The sequence below is a fragment of the Botryllus schlosseri genome, chromosome 2, assembly GCF_051294905.1.
Source record: "Botryllus schlosseri isolate E-star chromosome 2, Bs_hap1, whole genome shotgun sequence".
In the NCBI taxonomy this organism is placed as follows: domain Eukaryota; kingdom Metazoa; phylum Chordata; class Ascidiacea; order Stolidobranchia; family Styelidae; genus Botryllus; species Botryllus schlosseri.
Genome location: NC_137237.1, coordinates 39,531,302 through 39,551,731, shown reverse-complemented (window position 1 = coordinate 39,551,731; position 20,430 = coordinate 39,531,302). Strand labels below are relative to the sequence as shown.

Genomic DNA, 20,430 nt, shown 5'->3' with positions numbered 1-20,430 from the left:
CGCTCAACCTAACAGAAGAAGGTGTTAATATGTTACACTATGGATACGTAAACGTATATAAGATACAAATGATTTAAGCTGACAATAAATGTCGCTTTAAACTTTAAAGATTGTCTTCCCTGTTTGAAGTTATGTGCGGATCTCTCTTTAAGCACCAACGGTGATATGCAATCATGTTTACGTCCTTGTATCCTTGACACCCGCCGTCGTCCATCTTGCGAAGGTCTTGGTGGAATATCTTTTCTTGTTTTACGCTGTAATCACCATAGTGGACTGGAAAGTAATCCTAACCAGAACTCAGAAAGTGCATTTTCACATACATCAGGGCTTCAAGGGATTGAAAGCTTTCAAGCAGTTCTTTGACCCGTGCTTCGTGATCAGGGCTTCTATGCTTTCCAGGGAAGTTTGAATTACTACTCGAAAAGCTGTCCATGGTCTTTTTTCTACTGTACCCATGTCCCATGTGTGTAGTGAAACAGAGGTGGTCAAAGTAGTCAAGAAAGCTACTCAAGTAGAAGTAAAAGTAGCGACGAAAAAATCTACTCAAGTACGAGTAGAAGTACTTTTTCCATAAGCAACCTAAAACTACTTGAAGTAGAAGTAGAATTGACTGACTTTAAATCTACTCAAGTAAGTAAGTAGTTGTGAAAACGATCGTAATTCGTTCACATGGATTGTCAAAAGGTGCAAATTGATCAATGTGAAAGGTGCCGAGCTTGATTCATATTGATGTATACCAGGAGGTATTCAATTTTCGACAGCATATGCATACGTCCGCATCATGGGATAAAATGATAGTATTGATATGGAAATGCGATACTAATCCTGTTTAATCGAACAGCCCGTTTTAGAAAATATCATGGTATGGCGCCCTCCCCCATATTATAAGGCCCGTGGTGCAGTTGAAGAGGAATAAGGAGAAGTTGTATAGGAAACGGTGTGAGCACTTTGCGCGATTATAAAACGTGAATAATAAATATGGTGGATCGTGAAAATGCCATATTGTGTTGCTTTATTTCCGGAAATTAAAGACATTACTACAGTTGCTTTTATACTTCATCATGTATCTTATCGAGACAAAAGAACTGATATTATTAGAGATCAAAGTATATGATACTGGGAATTGAAAGTGAAATGTAAATACTACTTCTAAAAGCGGAATATGTATTTCATATCTAAAGACAGAAAGTTTCAAAGGTGGTATGCTAAAAAAGCTCTAAAACTAAAAAAAGTCTGAGTTCACTTTTCCAGATTATGACACGCCATGGACTGCTAGATTACGATATGATAAGTAAATGCTAGATTGCGAAACATCAGTTTCAAACGTTATGATGAACCATATATACTGTGGTGAAATATTCCATATGGGCAAAGGGCGACAATGCGGTGTGAACGGAACCACGCCAACCCGCTACCCAAATTATATTCACCGACATTTTCGTGTAATCATATTGGCTACTCCGTATCCACTGAGCGCGAAGCGCGACGAAAATTCTGGGCTTTACTCAACTTTTATGAAAAATAAATGTTGATACTCCGTCAAAACAGTCCCGAAATTCCTCAGGCTATCTTCCTGGAGGAAGGATTAAACTACTTCTACTTGACAAACTGAAAATAGCGAAAAGTAAGTAAGTAGATCACAAAAAATTACGAAGTAGAAGTAGAAGTAGCGAAATTCAGACCTACTTGAGTAAGTACCAGAAGTAGATGTAAACTACTTGAGTACTTCGAAAAAGTAGAAGTACTTCATTACTGACCACCTCTGTAGTGAAACCTTCGTATTTGATCAGTTCACAGATCTGTAGCTTCACAGACCCGTAGCTTTACTTCAGAGACACAGGGAAATTTAATTTGTTAAGAACTTGAAAGTTGGGCCATCATTACCAAGTGCCAAGGTATCGTTTTTTTATGAGACTATGTTTAATGTTTAGAGGTAGCCAAAGAATATTTTGAGGATAAATCAAGTGTATGCAGATTCGACATTTTCACTATCAGGTGTAAAACCTGTTCTGTGTGTATGTCCAGCTAATTTGTGTGTAGTGGTGATCATCATCAGCCCTCGAGTTCCACAGACACAAAAAATGGATGTTTAGTGTAACCGACCTGTGACCCTGTGAAGAAGTATCGGAATCATTATTCAGTTTACTAAATATTTTCCATTTGTGCTGGCTATACTGAAGAGGCTTCAAAAGGAATGTCATGTCTTGATCGCGTTATGTGAGCTTCAGTGAATGTTCAATTGTCCAACAGCAACAGATCCATTACGTAATTCTGTAGTAATACTGCCTTCAAACTCATTAGAGGTGAGTCCAAAACAATCGCCGTTCTGCCGATCTGTAGACTATGCCTAAAGCTGATAATAATCCGGAAACATCTTTACAGAATAGTAGTATAGTATAGTGTACTGAGTATACTATAGGGCAGGGGCGGGCAACTTCTCCGGTCGGCGGGCCGCATGTAGGAAAATTAAGTTCTTGGCGGGCCGGATAGCTGAATCGATACATTATTCACCACTTTATCCATATACGCAAGGAATAAATCGCATGTAATGAATGTATTGTAACGACAGCAATGTCAATTGAAGGCCATTTAACGCCAACAATGACGAAGACAATGTGGATTTGAGACACCATTGCCATAAAGGCGCCGCCATGTCTGCTTCTCTCTGATCAATCAACGCATGGTGCACTCGTTAAGATTTCAAGGCGTTCGATAAGCCCGGTACCCCAAATTTACCAAGATATCAATTCATTGGTTCTATACCAATACCGATAATCAGACATGGGGTGATTACTTCATGATTGTAATCGATTTCGATTACGATTACTTCTGAATGACGCGATTACGATTACGGCAAAATCAGGAAGTAGTCAATTACGATTACGATTACATTGGAAAAGTAATCACGATTACTCACGATTACATTTATTTTGCATCTTGGAAGCTATGTTGGAAGACAATATATGGATTGCGCTGAAGAGGCCTAATGAGATAACAAACTCTCTTTAAAAGAGATGCGTCATTTGCTTGTTACGTCATAATGTACCATTGCCCATTTTTATAGAGTGCAATTTATCGCGCCCAATGATTTGCATTTTTGCCAGGGCCATAATTGCCGCACCCCAAATTTCCCAATAGGGTGGGGAGCGAGCTCGAAGGGTCCTAAAAAAGTATTTCGTAAACCAACATAAGTTATAGAGTATTTTCGAGAGATCTAATTATCTTGGAAATCCTCTCTATATCAGTGATTTCCAACCGCGGCTCCGAGCTAGCCTACTTGCGGCTCCCATTGACGTTAGAAAATCCAACAAAAATATTATAAAATCAATTTGGAACAAACAAAAAAATTGATTCAAAAATTACACTTGCTTGGCTTGGAATCTGGAGTTTATAATTAAGGGTGGAGACCAATTCCTTTGCTGTCGAGTAGCGATTCTCTACTCAGCAACGATTTCGTTACTCAACTCACGTCAAAAAGTATGCTCACACTCAAATGCGTTTGGATCGTCACTCAAATTCAAGTCTGCTCATCATCAGACTTAATTAAGTGCAGGTGGTGTTGCAACACGTTTTACATCGCTATCCGACTATCAAACCAATGGATCATTTGACTTGATTTTTAAGTTCGACGGTCTCATTGACGGAATAAATGCTTTTTCCCCATGATGAAAATGTTTTCATGTCCTATTGTAGTTAATGTGGCCACTGACCATGGTAATTTACAACTTGAGTTGCTAGACATGCAGTCCGATATAAAGACGCATGACAATTTGTTTGTGCGTCTCACGAAAGTTTTTTTTTTTCCTGTCTGCTACGCTTGAGCCACTACAATATCGTTTGATTAAATAACAAACCGGAAGTCACGAATTAACAACATACACTAAAGTAATTATAACAAGATACCAGAGGATATAATTATGAATTACGCGCCATCAGCTCTACATGTAGGTAATTGTGTGGCGAGATAGCGCAGTGGTATAATCCGCGTCTAACGCCATTGGGTTGCGGTTTCGAGTCCGACCGAGGTCGACTTCAGAATTCCTTTCAAAGTGTTGGAGGTTTATCTAGGCTCCTCCTCGCCGCCTCATCCGCGTAAGCCAGGGGTTCTCAAAGGGTGGGCCATGGCCCAGTGGTGGGCCACAGGAGCATTTGAGGTGGGCCACAAAGCTATTTAGAAAATTTTAGAATTAATGTAAGCTCAGTCATATTTGTTAGGTTAATCGCTAAAAATATATTCATATTATCTAATTATACGTAGGCTACGAAAATCTTTTCATCCGACTCTGATGTGACGTAGTGGCACGTATGGAGTCAGCATGTTCAAGTTGAAAACGGGAGGGAGCAACGTCGGCTTTTTCCACTGGCTATAACAACCTACGGCTAACATCAACTAAAATAATTTCGAATATACACTGGGAGGCAGGGTTGTAATGACTCGAGTCATGACTCGACTCGACTCGAGTCCGACTCGAGTCACGACTTTCTGATGACTCGACTTGACTCGAGTCAATTTCTCAAAATGAAGACATGACTCGGCTCGACTCGAGTCAATCTGTGTATTGACTCGACTTAGACTCGAGTCATTGCACATGACTCGAACCAAGTCATAGTACTCGAGACTCAGACGGCCAATACCGACATTTCATTGTAATTTCGAAGAGTAGTAAAGTAACCACCCGATTGGTATTTCGTCTATTGGTACCAGTACTTGAAAACGAGACCAGAAACTGCTAAAAGTGAGGAAAATTAGTATATTATAAATGCGAACCATTCGATATCACCAAACAGAGTTATAAAAAGTGGGTTTAACAACACTTTAACTGGAGACTGAGCAGTCAACACAATGACTTGGACTCGGACTCGAGTCATAATACCATGACTTGGACTCGACCCTCTGTTCGATGACTTGGACTCGGACTTGACTCGGTGGTGAATTGAAAATGACTCGACTTGACTCGAGTCAAAAATAAAAAGTGAGATTGACTTGTGACTCGGCGCCTTGTGACTTGGTTACAACCCTGCTGGAAGGTAATGCTGAAATAACCAAGTATTCCGGCAGGGTTATATGTCGTATGCCGTTGAAAGGGGTGTGCATTAAAATCGGAATGAAGTGTAATTGAGGTATGGTATAGATTTACTTTACTTAGGCAAGTCATCGTATTATTGTAAGATAAAACTAGCCATAATTGCAAATTATTAGCAACTTCTGGTGGAGGTAGGAAATACTGCATCGCCACAACGAATCATAATGGATTGAGGATTTAGCGGAGCGCATTAAACTTTGGAGTCGGTTTAAAATGTCCGCCCTGGAAATCATTGTACATAATGCAAGAGTCACATGAATTGATTGTATCATTGGATTGAATATTCTGACATCGCAACTTCGGTTGGTTTGGAACAAGACATACAATGTGCATTGTACAGCATGCATATTAAATAAATCTTTCTCCACTTTTCTGTAGTGCCTCATTCACCTATCAATTGTTTGAAGGTGCTGACCCAGAATGATTTTATTATTCCCCACAATAGTGGAACTATAATCCCAATCACACAGCGGATGCGTGGATGTCATCATTGTGTTTCGCCACGCGAATGAAGCAGTGGACGATCATAATATACACAGAGTTTTAGCCTATGATCTACCAAGGCCGTAACTGCTGCATACAAACCCCTAATTGCGGGAGCTCGAAGGGGCCCAAGATTATTTCGATGGTCGTTTGTTGGAGGATATTTATTGAACATGACAATTTTTGTCGCGTTTCGTGCGATTTCATGGGTCGAGAGGTCTACATTTAAATATCATCAGTAAATTAGGAGAAAGATGCGCATATTTTGGAGAAATAGGCTTATCGGCGCTGTCGATTACCACGCATTGAACAAGATTATTACTCCAAGATAAGAGGTGGGCCGCAGCACATTTTCAAACCAGAAAATGGGCCACGGCCAAGAAAGGTCTGAGAACCCTGGCGTAAGCGGTGTCTTACTAGAAGTGGGCCGTGTTACAAGTCGGCAGATACGGAATCTAAAATGCAGAAAATCGGCCTGGTGTAACTGACCGTTGTAGTGGACAAACACCAAGATTACCTCAAACAAACTCTACAGGTAAATCTGACCATCGGGGGCTGAGAGAGGATTAAAAATCAATAGTAATATAATGCAATTTTCGACGAAATTTAGTCTTCAACTTGCGATTACCACCCTATAGGGGACGACTTGCTGTTTTGGTCCTGATTCCAGCTACAACCCATGCTAACATGATATATAAGCCAGGGCTGTGGAGTCGGAGTCGGAGTCGGTGGAGTCGGAGTCGGAGTAATTTTCGCTTGATGGAGTCGGAGTCGGAGTCGGAGTCGTGAAAACTGTAATAGCTGGAGTCGGAGTCGGAGTCGGGGTCGGTGGGAAAATACTGACTGGAGTCGGAGTCGGAGTTTGTGAGAATGACTATGATTTCGACTCCGACTCCGACTCCAACTTCTCTATCAGGAAAACATTTGCTTTCAAAGAATTTTCAATATAATTTTTATGTACCACCAATCACTGTTATTATTAACCATACAGATCAGGTGCGGCCAGCCCGTGGCACGCAGGCCAAATTTGGCACACGAGAAGGTTAGGTGTGGCCTGCGAGGTAATTCTCGAAATTATTTATGACATCAGGTACAATTGCAAGGCCAACGAAAATTTGGTTAGCATGACCGAGAAATTTGATGATGACTAAAACAACAGTTCTGAGGCATTGACGTATCCAGGGGTCAGCCACATTTATCCCAGATCTTCGTATATGACCATGAAGTAGAATATTTCATAGCAGATTTATTTGACTTGAAATTTTTCTCGGAACTTCGCATGATTCATTGTCACTAGATTTCTTGCATTCAGTATTTTAGCCCCCTTTTGAAAATTATAAAAACATATTCTTCACAGAATTGAGTCTAACTATATTCGCAATTAGGAGATACGGCTTCGCTTGTGCACTCGCAGCGAGATCGTCGACAAAACATTTGCAAAAAATGATAGAGGCATGTTCACTAATACCGTCGATTTTGCTATGTCTAAACTTCGAATAATCCTGTCCTTGCTAAATGAGCCCAGTGGTATACAGATGCGACCCCCAATGCATGTTAGCGACATATTTATTGATATAGCTATAGCCTAATTCAGTCGTTATCTTGCAAAAAAATTTCGCGCTTCGCGCGACCTGGGCCTGATTACGAACTGCACAGTTGGATGACATAATGTTATCAATTTTAGAGCGTAGTAATATAAGTCTTGTTTGCAATGTTTCATAATTCGGTTCGCTCCCATCGACGACTAAAAAAAGATTGTCAACAATCCCGTTGCCCGCGCAATGGCTCGTAAATCTATGGTGTCCCTTTCGCCGAAAAAGTTGCCCACCCCTGATATAGATAAAAGACATTACTTGCAAATTACAACTCAGTTGCAGAGGGGAAGAAAATCGCTAGATGCGTTTTCGCGATGCAGTCAAAATTGATGCATTTTTTGGAATTATAACATGATACTGTGACAGAGAAAATGCATCGGCTGGTTTTGTAAAATTGTAAAAATATGTAAATATGACCAAACGATGCTTCCCATTTGACAAAATTAAAAATATTTGTAGTGTAGCTTAGCTGTTTGGGTCGAACAAATGATTAAGAAAGACTGCAAGTCCCAATCCTTGAATACTTGATTAAGTACATGTAGAATAGACATAGGCTATGGTCTTTGACTACTTAACTAAATTCCATTTATGACCAATGTCTATTACTAGTAGTAAGAGTGTTTGCGCTTGTAATCAGGATAGTGTGTAATGACAAAATTAGTAAGTTCAATTTCTTTATCAGTTGCTGAGTCATACACAAGACCTACACTTGGATTTTTTATCTACATTTTTATTATACAGGATTGTATATCTGCCATATTTGAATGATTCATACATTTCAGGATATTAGAGAGTCCATGTTATAAAAACTTGAATAAGGAAGGATATTTAGCAAATCTTTATTTCATGTTAATTGCATAGTGGATAATTCGAGCTGTGCCACAATGAAACAATTCAGCATGCCACAGTTAATCATATGTTTGCATATGTTTAATGGTTGTATGATAGTCATTCAACCGACAATGTGGCATATAATTTTCGAGGTAAATTGGTAATAATGCTGGAGTCGGAGTCGGAGTCGGAGTCGGCACGTTTAAAGACCCAGGAGTCGGAGTCGGAGTCGGAGTCGGTACATTTAAAGACTCAGGAGTCGGAGTCGGAGTCGGAGTCGGTATATTGAAAATGTGTGGAGTCGGAGTCGGAGCCGGAGTCGGTGGTAAAATTTACCGACTCCACAGCCCTGATATAAGCCCATGGCGATGGCGGCAGGTCCCAATGTTGAGTAAAGAATTGTGAAATAACGATTGGCGCCCTTTCAAGTAGAGTCATATGAGAATAAGACGAAGCGAACATAAAATTCTGCCTTCAAATTAATGCAGATATTGTACTGCAAGCTGCCGTTGCGAGAAACGGCAAAAACGGCTTGGTTTTTATATAAATATATCACCAGTTGTTGATTTTTACTGCTTCGTAGTGGAGATCGCAATGTTTTATTTGGCGAGTGCAAAATTTCAAATCTTTGTCCGGTGTACGTACGTACTAGATAGTAGGCTTACCATACGTCCTCTTTTAAGAGGATTTGTCCTCTTTTTTGACTTTTTTGAAAGTGTCCTCGGAGGACGCCCTTTTGTCCTCTTTTTTGAGATTTTGTCCTCTTTTTTGAAAATTTAGGTCAGATATAGAGGAAATTGCGAGTGATATGCCGCAAATTGGCGCAGAAGTGAAGCTCCGGCGGGTATTTCGGAGGAAAAAGCGGTGATTTCAGCTCTGAGCGAAATGAAGACTTTTTTTTTTTTTTAGTCATCCACCTAGCAATGTGGAGTGAAAAACGTGTTTTTGAGCTCTGAGCGGAAGTGATGACCTTTTTTTTTTTAGTCAACCGATCATGAAGCGGGTGAAATTTACCTGTTTTTGAGAATTCATCTCCAGTTTTGCATGACTGAAATTTCTGAAAAAGTGTCCTCTTTTTTCATTTCCGAAATATGGTAAGCCTACTAGATAGGCCTATTGCTCGCCAAGCAGCTACGGTCAAATTGCGTTTAACTAATCATAAGCTTAACAAACATCAACCATAAGTTACTATTTGAAACTGGGCCGAGCGGAGATAAATTATACTGCTGCGAGGTAGTGGCGTGTGGAACGTGTTGATAACCTGATACACAGCACGGCGGGCGTTCTTACAATGACACTAATGTACAACGTATACGTACACAGAATATCTATTTAGTGTGGATACTTCTTACGCAATGACGCGCAAAGCTAATAGGTTGTTTCTGACGTATTAATGAGCTGTGGCGTTCGAAAATCAGACGTTTGTGCTGTCACGAGCCTGGTATAATATCTCTTCCTTGTTCACGAATGTTCGGTTTACGTCATAGTCCTTGCAAAAATAAAAAGTAATCGTTCTTTCACAGAGAAATCGATTAGAAATGGGAAGTAGTCGATTACGATTAAGATTACTTCGGAATTTTTTCGAATGTAATCGATTGCGATTACGATTACTTGAAAATGCTGTAATCGTCGTAATCGATTACGATTACTAATCGCGATTACCCCATGTTTGCGCGATAATGGACATTACCGAGAACGGCCAAGACCAAGAATCTAACTTACTGAAAACGCGTTGTCGAGAAACTTATATCTAAGAATCGACACCGAATGTGGCGTAGCCGTCATGTACATTGCACATGCACACGACCTGCATATATGCATAACATGCCTGCATTGCATACATTGCATTCTCGGTAATGTCTATTCTCGGTGGTGTCCACTCTCGGTATTGACCGGACACCGGCTGGCGGGCCGTATGTTGCCCGCCCCTGTTATAGGGAATGGTCTTCGTCATAATCGAAATATTTTCTCAACTTTCCATCAAAACTTCATTGCGAAATCCTCTTTATGGCGTCACAAATCTGGAAGGAAAGGAAGGAAGGAAAGGACGTAGTTTATTTTTGTCCTTGATGTTTTTGCGGCATATACACCGACTCATGATACACATACACACGATCTGCGCATATGCATACCATGAGTGCATGATGTGCATATGCCGCTGGACAAGGAAGTGCAGATATAGCCTTTACGGCTTTCTAAGTCATGCACCACCCCTCCATGCTATCCCAGTAATGCATGAGCGCCAAGCAGGGAAGCCATGGATACCAATGCTACTAATCAGGTCTTTGGTCTGACCCGACCGGGGATCGAACCCACGACCTACCGATCAAGAAGCCGGACGCTTAACCATTACGCTATCTACGCTATCTTAATCGCATAACGCTGAAATCTGCAGTTTTCGAAAATTCAAATGCAATTTGTCAATAAAGTAGACCTGATTGAAGAAAACGGATAACAGTTTTGGATTCAGCATCAAAAAGTAAACTAAGGACCGTCTATACCAGTGGTCGGGAACCTTTTTTGTCCGAAGAGCCATATTGGTCCTATTTTTTCCATCTCAACTCCCAAAGAGCCATACATGCCAATCAACTGTTACATCACAATTCTAAACTCGTGACGTCATGGAAGTCCTAATTCTAACTCACTACATGGGATTCCTCGTGTACACCATATTTTCTCTGTAAAATCTAGTATTTATTGTTCGAAAAATAAAGCTCGAAACGAAAATTGAGGCACAAGCGGGCCAAGCCCCACCATTGATAAGGCAATTCATCGTAAGTAGTTTAGAATTAATTACAACTAATAATAATCGAATGTGACTGCCACACTTATTCCGAAAATCTAAATACATATCGACTTCTCAATTCTCAAAGTTTTCGGCCGTAACATAACGTTCCGCTACACGCCTACATTTTATCGCCGGTACTGTACAGTGCAATACTTAGTTGCCAATCAAGAACGTGGATAGCTATGACGTAGTTTGTATTTAGAGTTTTTAGTTGTGAATGTCAGATCCACAACAGTTTATTTCGCGCCAAAGATCAGGAAGACAGTGAGAATTGATTGACCACTAAATGGAAGGATACGTCTCAATTCTCATTTTCGAACGGTCAGACTTAGCGAATAATACGACTCACCTGGCATAGAATGTGTAGTCAAGGAGCTCCCAGGCATCACTCTTTAGTCGAATCACTAAAACGAGAGATATCTTACAAACTGTAAAATATATTTAGTATTAGATTTCTGCATCCTATGTGTGGTGCTTCAGTACCTTTTGCCCACTAGATGGTGTTTTTTCTGATTGCTTTCTGATTGCCTTTACGTCGTGACTATCAAGTTCATTCTGTATTAGTTGGGTGCGGCATCGTTTCTGTTCGTTGTACCTGTTTTAACTCTGTTCTATTGCCGTGTTGTATTTCGATACACTAGCTTACTTTTATGTTAATAAAAGCCTAGGAACCGATCGTATTGAGTTCTATCAAAGGGTACAACAATTTTATTAACATAAATCGTCATCTCAACATGGCGTTCTCTCAAGAAAAGTACATACGTGTGCCAGTTCTGGAAGTGATGCCCAGCTCGGCTGACTCACAGAAGATATTCAATCATTGGGAGAAGATGTTTGGAAAATTCTTAGTTGCCGCGCAGGCTTCCGCTTCAAACTCAACGGCTCCCAATCGATCGGATTCTGACCCTCCAGCTGAAGTGACTATAGATAAATTGGCTATTATATACGGATATATATCGCCGGATGTGTTATCTTTTAGAACACCTCGCTACGTATGAATTCGCTTTTGAGACGCTATGCAAGCTCTACAAGATAACGAAGAACTTGATCTACTCCAAGACACCTCTAAGCCACCGCTCGTCGGATCAAGGAGAAAGCGTCACCGATGTATCACTAAAATTGCTCACTCTCGCTGAAGATCGCATATTCGCTGCTGTGAATGCCGACGAGCATCAGAATGAAGCAGTTCGTAACGCCTCGATAACTGGCTTACGTTCGCCTACGATTCGTCTTAGATTATTAGAGCACGATGATATGACATTAGACAAAGTGGTTAAGGTAGCCGAATCTCTCGAGCGAGCTCAGCAGTTTGCGTCTTCCTACGAGACCATATAGATTCCCGTCCCTGCCACCGTGAGTGCTATAGGATCTGAACGAACGACTAGTAGCGATTAAGTTCATATAACGACTGAGGGTACCGGTGAAGTTGCAATTGTTACCAAACGATACAAGAATTGCCGATATTGCGGCAGTCAACCCTCTGCGAAAGGTCTGTCCCGCGAAAAACGCTGAGTGCTATAAATGTGGATATAAAGGCCCTTTTCCTAACGCATGCAAGAATGGTACTCAGAACGGAAGATTACTGCGCCAGCGTTCGATTATGATAAAGCCTCTTATTTTGCATTTCTAGTCGCCGGTGGAGCCGGTGCCGTGACGTTTAATTCCGCCGAAGTGGCAGATCTAGCTTTCCTGTTGATTCGAGTACCGAAATCACTTAAATACTGGCTATCATTATCACTATAGCAGGATTGGCTATAGAGGCGCTGGTCGACTCGGTGGGGGGGGGGGCTTACGAATGCTTTATGAGACTGTATTTTGCTAATTCGCTCGCACTCCCTCTGCACGGACCGGAATCCACTATTACTCTGGCATCGAAGGATTCCACCTCCAAAGTATTGGGGCACGTTACTTTGTCATTCACAATACAGGATCAGAAATACAGCGAAACACTTTTTGGAGTCGTAAACAACTTGTGCGCGGATGTGATCTTAGGATTGGAGTTTCTGAGAACTCACAAGACCGTCATTTTCAATTTCAACGGGCCTCGAAACGACTTGATTATCGGTGAATCTCACTGTTCCGTCGCTAGCGCTAAGATTACGGAGACACCTAAGATATTCCGCTTCGTAGATAGGAATGTCGATCCAATCGCTGTGAAATCACAAAATTATTGCTCCGATGATGCCAAATTCACCAAAGAAGAGGTGTCAAGATTACTGGAAGAATATGTCATAGAGAAGTCGGTCTCTCCGTGGCGGCCTCAGGTTCTGGTGACGAAAGATGAACGCGCTTAGTGATCGACTACTCTGGAACTATTAATAGATATACACCCTTGGATGCGTATCCGCTACCTAATATCGAGCATTGTGTGAAGGAAGTCGCAAAAGGAACGGTATATAGCACCATCGATCTGAAATCCGCCTATCATCAGGTGCCGCTTCGCCCGTCCGACCGTCCTTTAACAGCTTTTGAAGCTTTCGAAAGGATACCTTCGTTTTCTGAAAAAGCGACGCCTATCATCAGGTGCCGCTTCGCCCGTCTGACCGTCCTTTAACAGCTTTCGAAGCTTTCTAAAGGATACCTTTGTTTTTGGAAAAGGCGAAACCATTAACTAGAAACAATGAATTCCCGTTAAAAACCGATTAACTCGAGGCTATCAAATCGTTGAAAAATAGTCTTATAGGTGCTTGCCCAAGCTGTAGATATGACGACGAGCCTTTCGAGGTTGCTTGTGATGCTTCCGACGTGGCTATCGCCGCCATACTATAAGTCAAAGAGGCAGACCTGCAGTGTTCATGTCGCATACTCTTTCCGAATGCGAGTCGAAGCACAATATCGTTGAAAAAGAGGCCCTCGCTATTATTGAGGCTAAACAAAAATGGGTTACTTGCTTCACCGCAACAAGTTCCGCCGTGTTACCGATCAAAAAGCGTTGTCATTCATATTCAGCAAAACTCACGATAGTAAAATCAAAAATGCTAAATTGTCGGCGTGAAAACTCGAATTGAGCGCCTCTAAGTATGAAACATTTCATTGTCCTGGTACTGAGAATGTTGTTCCGGATACATTTTCTCGTGTATGCTGCTCTTTGCCAAACTCGGGCTTGTCTCTCAATCATGTGCACGAAGCTCCTGCTCATACCGGGGTGCGACAGTTGCATCATTTTATTAGAGCGAAAAACTTGCCTTTCTCTATAGATGAAGTCAGAGAGATCTTCGGTAACTGCAGAATATGCTCGGAAATCAAACCGTGACTCTATAAATCAAACTTCCGTCACCGTCTCATCCAATTGACTAGGCCGTGGTATGGAATAAGTTTTGATTTCCAAGGCCCTGTCGAAGGATCTCGACAGTACCTGCTCGTAATTGTTGACGAATACAGCAGATATCCGTTTGCCTATCCATGCCGAGATATGACTTCAGCTACGGTTGTTAATTGTCTCACTGATTTATTTTCCTAGTTCGGTCTGCCAGAATATGTTCACGGCGATCGTTTAAATTCGTTCTTATCGAAGGAAGTAACGGCGTTTTTCACCCGCAACGGCATAGCAACGAGCAAAATTACTCCGTAGGCCTACCATCCCACTGGAATCTCTCACTGTGAGCGTTTGAATCAAACTGTCTGGAGATCGGTAAAAATGCTCTTAGCTTCACGAAAATTACCCGAAAGTTCATGGGAAACTGTATTGCCTGATGCCCTTCACTCTATCCGTTTGCTTCTGTGTACTACTACTAATTCGTGCCCGCACGACAGATTTTTCAATTTCTGTACGAGAAGTATGACGCGGAATCGGTTCCAGATTGGATACTCCAAGGGGGCTTCGTATTGCTTAGGAACTTCGCAAGGAGAAGCAAATGTGACCCCCTCGGAATTGAAGTCGATTGGCTCGAAGCTAACTCCAAATATGCCTTGATCTGGCATCCATCCGGGGTAGGAATCGACGGTCACTGTCAAGAACCTCGCACCTTATCCATCCACTACCGAGCAGTCTCCAGTCGATGATGACTAGGCTGTCGAACCGGACCAGTCAGCGGTCGACAACTCGTCTCTGGTTGAACCTACAGCTGACGTTACCAACAAGGAAGATTATTTGGAAACTTCGCAAAAGTGTCGCCTTTGAGAAGATCAAGTAGAATCAGACGCGCGCCTGAACGATATGGACAATCCTCTAAATCAGAGGTCTCAAACACGCGGCCCGCGAGACCATTTTGTGCGGCCCGCGACGGCATTTTGGATTTCGAAGTATTGGACAATATTTTACTACTAATTTTTATTTTAATTTTATAACTTGAAATTCGCTCTAAAACTACTCCAGAAGCCTGAGACAACTCATCAAACTTCACTATTACTTACATCACTTTCTAAAGTTACCACGCAGTGGAAGATCAACTATTACGTGACATTACTTGTTTATGATGGTAAAACACGATTCGTGACTGAAAATTGTGATTTGGACTTGAGGGCGCGACCTTCTGTGGAATTACTCGTACTCGTCGCGTCAGACGTTACAATCAGGGAAGGAATTTTGTGACTCGGAGTCGGAATGCCGTGACTTGGTACAACCACGGACGCAATAAACTATCAAACTGGTATGAGAAATAGTAAAATATCAAAAGGTCGTAGCCTGCGTTGCGTAGTTTATTTAGATATCTCAGCAGGTCGGTATGGCAACCGCCATTGGCATTATGTTGCCCCTTTAAAGTATAGTTGGTTACATCCTGTGTCATCTTGGGTATCTTCATATATGTTATTATCGCCAATTGAATGTGGCGAGGAATAAGTAGTCGTAGCCTAAGCTTCACGGCTGTAACACCAATGGATTCTTCGGCGATTGCACATTTCTATCGCAATGGTACAGTATTCATTATGTTCAAGTTGTTATTGATCTGTTTCAATTTTCGAAGGTAAATGTAACGCTGATAGTATTTGACTTTGGTAATGACATGATCAATATAGCCTAGTTATCAGGAGTAGGCCTATGCCCGAAACTCGGATTAGGCTGCACTGTACTGCTCCAATGCTTTGGTATCAGATCAATCTTTGTATAATTCAAATTCTACCTATAATTGTGGCGCGTCAAATGTCTGCTCGCTGCGAAATTATAACGCAACAGTTTTTACGATGTCCTGATGCATTTGTACTCTCGCATGGTGTCTACAACTGATTATTTTGACAAACTATGCCAAGTACAGCAACAATTTTACTCATATATTTAAAAATGAGATTTTTTGTGCCGTGCCAGGCGTGAATTCACAATAGTTAATCACATTTTCACGATGCGCGTGGAACGTCAGTCTGCAAGATCCCTTCAAATAACGTCTACATTGAATTCCCTAATATGTTTGGTGCTGCGGCCCGCGTCGCCATCAAAAAGTAGGAAATTGGCCCGCGAGCACATTTGAGTTTGAGACCTCTGCTCTAAATAATGACTTTCATTTATTAGTGAGGGAGATTGTGGTGCTTCAGTACCTTTTGCCCACTACATGGTGTTTTTGCTGATTAATTTCTGATTGCCTTCGCGTCGTGACTAAGTTCATTCTGTTCTAGTTGGGTGCGGCATCGTTTCTGTTCGTTGTACCTGCTTCAACTATGTTTTATTGCCGTGTTGCATTCAGATACACTAGGTTACTTTTATGCTAATAAAAGCCTAGGAGCCGATCGCATTGAGTTCTTTCAAAGGGTACAACACTATGGATTATGCTAAGCTGACGCAAACATATTGCGCAATTTGGAAACGGTCATTTGGTTCCAAGCAAGTTAAAAGAAACTAAAATTATTCAGTTCGGTTTGCGTTATTGATTATTGGTACGGAAATTCAAATTGGTAGGTTGGTCTTATTAGCCTATTCCAATAATAGGCACTCGTGTCTGCGTTACATGTATCTCATTGGTGTTGAAATCAGCAGCGGGTGTTCGTTCTGACATTGTAAATTGCGGATGTAAAGTGTGAGGATGGAAATCGATATCCGTCGAATAGTTGAGTGAGAATTAGATTATGTGACGGCTCTTAAAACGTTCGAATCAGGACCCAGGCCAACAAAATTTGGTTTTTCAAAAATCACGATATGCTATATCGAATTAGTGGCATATCAGGTGCGCTGAGTCCGAAAATCTCATTACTTTTCCTAATTCTCTCTATATTTTGATTTCTAATTGCGTTAGTGACGTGGTTCGTGCAAGTTGCAAGTGCAAGAACATATTAATTGAACGAACATTCAAAGAAAATACACGCACTTTGAAATAATTCCTTCGATATGACATTGGACTAGGAATATCTGAACAGTGACGAAGCTAATTCTGATTCAGTGAAGTTTCTGTAATTCGATATAAGTTCGAGATTCGCTCTCGATGCAAATGATGTGTTTCGTATAAACTGGATACAAATTCCATTTGAACCTCACACGACGGACGAAATCCTAAATTACTATAGCATGCTCGATGATCTTTTGAAGATCGATGCATATAGAATAGGGGTGGGCAACATACGGCCCGCGAAGAGATTTTGACCGGCCCTCAGAGAGTTTTCATCCAGAAAATAAAATTCTATTCTGAAAGTACTGACAAATTGTATGCGTCACAGAATGAATCCAAGTTTGCCAACCCGAGAAAGATGGACATGAAACTACTTGCTCTGTTCGGGAGTACGCTACTCGTACATATATTTTCGACCATGAGCATTAACGAGACAACGCTCCGTTTCAATATAACTGGTGTTCACTAAGGGTTTTTACATACGACATGCAGCCATAGTTCAAAGAACTTGTTGATAACTGCGACCGACCACAGATGTTTGATTGACTTCAACAGCTACTGTTAATAAATTTATACTGTTTTTGGTCGATATACTATACACTTGAAGTTTACATTAAATATGATTTATTCCTTGTATAGGTGGACAAATACGCGTTTATTGTATATATTCTGTAATCCGGCCCGCCAAGTGCTTCATTTTTTCAAATCCGGCCCGCCGATCGGTGAAGCTGCCAACCCATGATATAGAAGAACATTGGATATAATATGAGATTGCGTATTTCCAACTCAATTATAATGACAAACTTGATCTCGCTTCGTTTTCGTTGTTCGTCGAGTAATTATGAAATTAATAACAACCGTTCTGTACTATAATATTATAACTTATTTAAATTTCCGCTGTAACCAAAACGCATACTCGTCACCTTGTAATTTCGTAACCTCCAACTCAGTATCGAGATCATTTGCAATCATCTTGACTTTTGTCAATTCGTCTCCATTCAACATATCATCTTTACCCTTGTACAACAAGGTTACTTTCTTTGAATGAGAGTTTTTGACGAGAGACGAAATCTCGTCGAGTGACGCACGACATCCTTTGTCGAAAATGCATCTGATATATTCGATCTAAGATGGGCGATGATTAGTATTAATATTGTGTATCATAGCGAGGCTTGACGCGTTATTGGCATTTTCACATGGGCAACAATTTGTTACGAACAATCTTAGACGTGCGTATCTACTAGAAACCATACACGAATTCCATAACTAGCGTAGATAGTTAAAGTAGGGACAAACAGTTGATTAATTAGAAGAAAAATCGCGATGTACGACAAATTTCAATGATAAAGATGCAATGCAGGTAGAGTATGTACTTTCAAAACGTCTGATACCAGATGATAGTACTACCTTGTTTCGCTGACAAGCTTTGACTATGCTTCCGGAGTTATCCCCTTTCCCAACATAAAACATCGCATGGATTTTGATAAAAACGGAAATTTCCTTTCCACGCTCCAAAATTCTATTGTAATCGTCGGCTGATGTTTGGCCATTCACAGCAATGTCCAGCGGCGCAATCTTAAATTGACGAAGAGATATTTATCAATATGACGTACGAAACATCACCGAAACAATTATACATTAACATGACCATAGTCGCCGAAGCGATTATCGGATCTGATGCTCAATGAAATAATAAAAAAATATAAAAGCGTTTCAGAGCATTTAGCAATCGAATGAAGATTCTAACCAAACCTGATCATTTTTCGAAAAAGTTCCAATCAACGACAAAACGATAATTTCTTCTTCCGTGCAATCGACCAATATCTTGCTTATCTGAACTCAATATCGATTCCATGAGATAGATGACGTAGTCGTGTGGTTGATCATCAAATCAAATCGTTCTTTACATATTTACATTAACTAGTTTTTCTTTCCATATCCGAAAACAGCATAATTTTAATTCGCATTCCTGCCTTATGCGAAATATATTAAAAAGATTACAACAGAAAACACCACAACTGCTACGCGACAACAAATACGACCTCTCTCTCCCCGGGTCACACGAGCCCTGCCGGCCATTATTAACGACCATCAAGCATCACTATTGAAACTAATCTACGAGCAATCAATCAGTCGCACGCACTATGCTCAGCGTCCGTTGTAACGGTCAGTACATAACATCTACAACACAAAGGCTACCTATTCATGTTGCAATCGACCTTTAATATGCTATGTGGTATAGTAAAGTTTCTTCCGGCCCATATTTTCACTTAAGAACGTTCTTGGGGGTGAGTATTTAGGTATTTTTGCGTTATTCGTGCATTTGATACCGAGTAAAATGTCTTGTATGCAGGGCCGGCCAACCTTTTCGGACAAATGGCCACATCAGATTTGCGAACCATTGCGCGGGCCACTTGAATGCTAATGTTCTATTTTAGTCGTGCGATAGGAGCGAACCGGATTAGGTAACGATGAACACAAGGCTTATATTACTACGCAGGAAAATCGACAAAGATTATGTCCTGAAAAGTGACTGTGCACAATGTACTCAATACCTATCCGCGAAATTGTTTCAAAATCAATGAATAAGTTAGGCCCGTGCTAAAGTCACTTGCATATATTGCGGGTCTCCTCTGTATATCGTGGGCTCACTTGGCAAGGACAGGCTTATTCGGCGCTTGGACATATAAATATTGAAGATTTCAGCGAAGATGCGTCTATCATATTATGCAAAGGTTTTATCGCCGACCATCTTTCTGCTAGAGCAGACTCGAGTCGAATGTTTGCCAACACGTTCTATCATAATTGCGAATATAGTCGGACTCAATCCAGTAATTTTTTTTTCAATTTTAGGAGAGGTTCCTCAAAGAAAGAAGCTGAGTGACAATAAATCGCGCGAATTGCTAAGAAAAACATCAAGTCAAATAAATCTACGACGAAGTATTCTACTATATATACATATACGAAGATGTACGAAAAATGTGACTGGCCCCTGGCAATGCTGATGCGTCGGAACTGATATTTTAGTCATCAACATCCCAAATTTTGCGGTCAGGCTAATCAAATTTTTGGTTGGCCTACCTGAGTAATCCATTATTTGAGATGATTACTAATTTCGAGAATTATCTCGCGGGCCATTCCAAATTTTCGCGCGGGTCACATTTGGCCCGAGGGCCACGGGTTGGCCGCCCCTGCTAGTGTGTGGTACGTCAAGGTTATTGCTTACCCAAACATTTGAACATTCTGCCAACGACGTACGAATGGGAAAGTATACAAATTTATGATATATACCGCGCGGAGATCACTCACTGATGCTATATGTATCGAAAAGTGAGCCGACAGCCAAATATACCGGGGAGTCTATAAGCGTAACGTTGGATTTGGTCTCTGTCGATATC

At 41.0% G+C, this 20,430-nt stretch overlaps 1 protein-coding gene across 4 annotated transcripts in view; it reads right to left on the bottom strand.

Moving 5' to 3' along the window:
- The window catches only part of LOC145458996 (protein NLRC5-like), an 87,329-nt gene that overhangs the window by 3,648 nt on the left and 63,251 nt on the right, over positions 1-20,430 (bottom strand). For 3 of the 4 annotated variants that reach the window (XM_080337516.1, XM_080337539.1, XM_080337523.1), the window contains 4 exons: positions 18,785-18,865; positions 18,440-18,607; positions 17,956-18,157; positions 11,131-11,185 (listed from right to left, as the gene is read on the bottom strand). In XM_080337516.1, coding sequence (XP_080193642.1) covers positions 11,131-11,185; positions 17,956-18,157; positions 18,440-18,607; positions 18,785-18,865 — 506 coding nt within the window. The remainder of the gene's footprint in view (positions 1-11,130; positions 11,186-17,955; positions 18,158-18,439; positions 18,608-18,784; positions 18,866-20,430) is intronic. The other variant, XM_080337532.1, reaches the window with a different exon arrangement.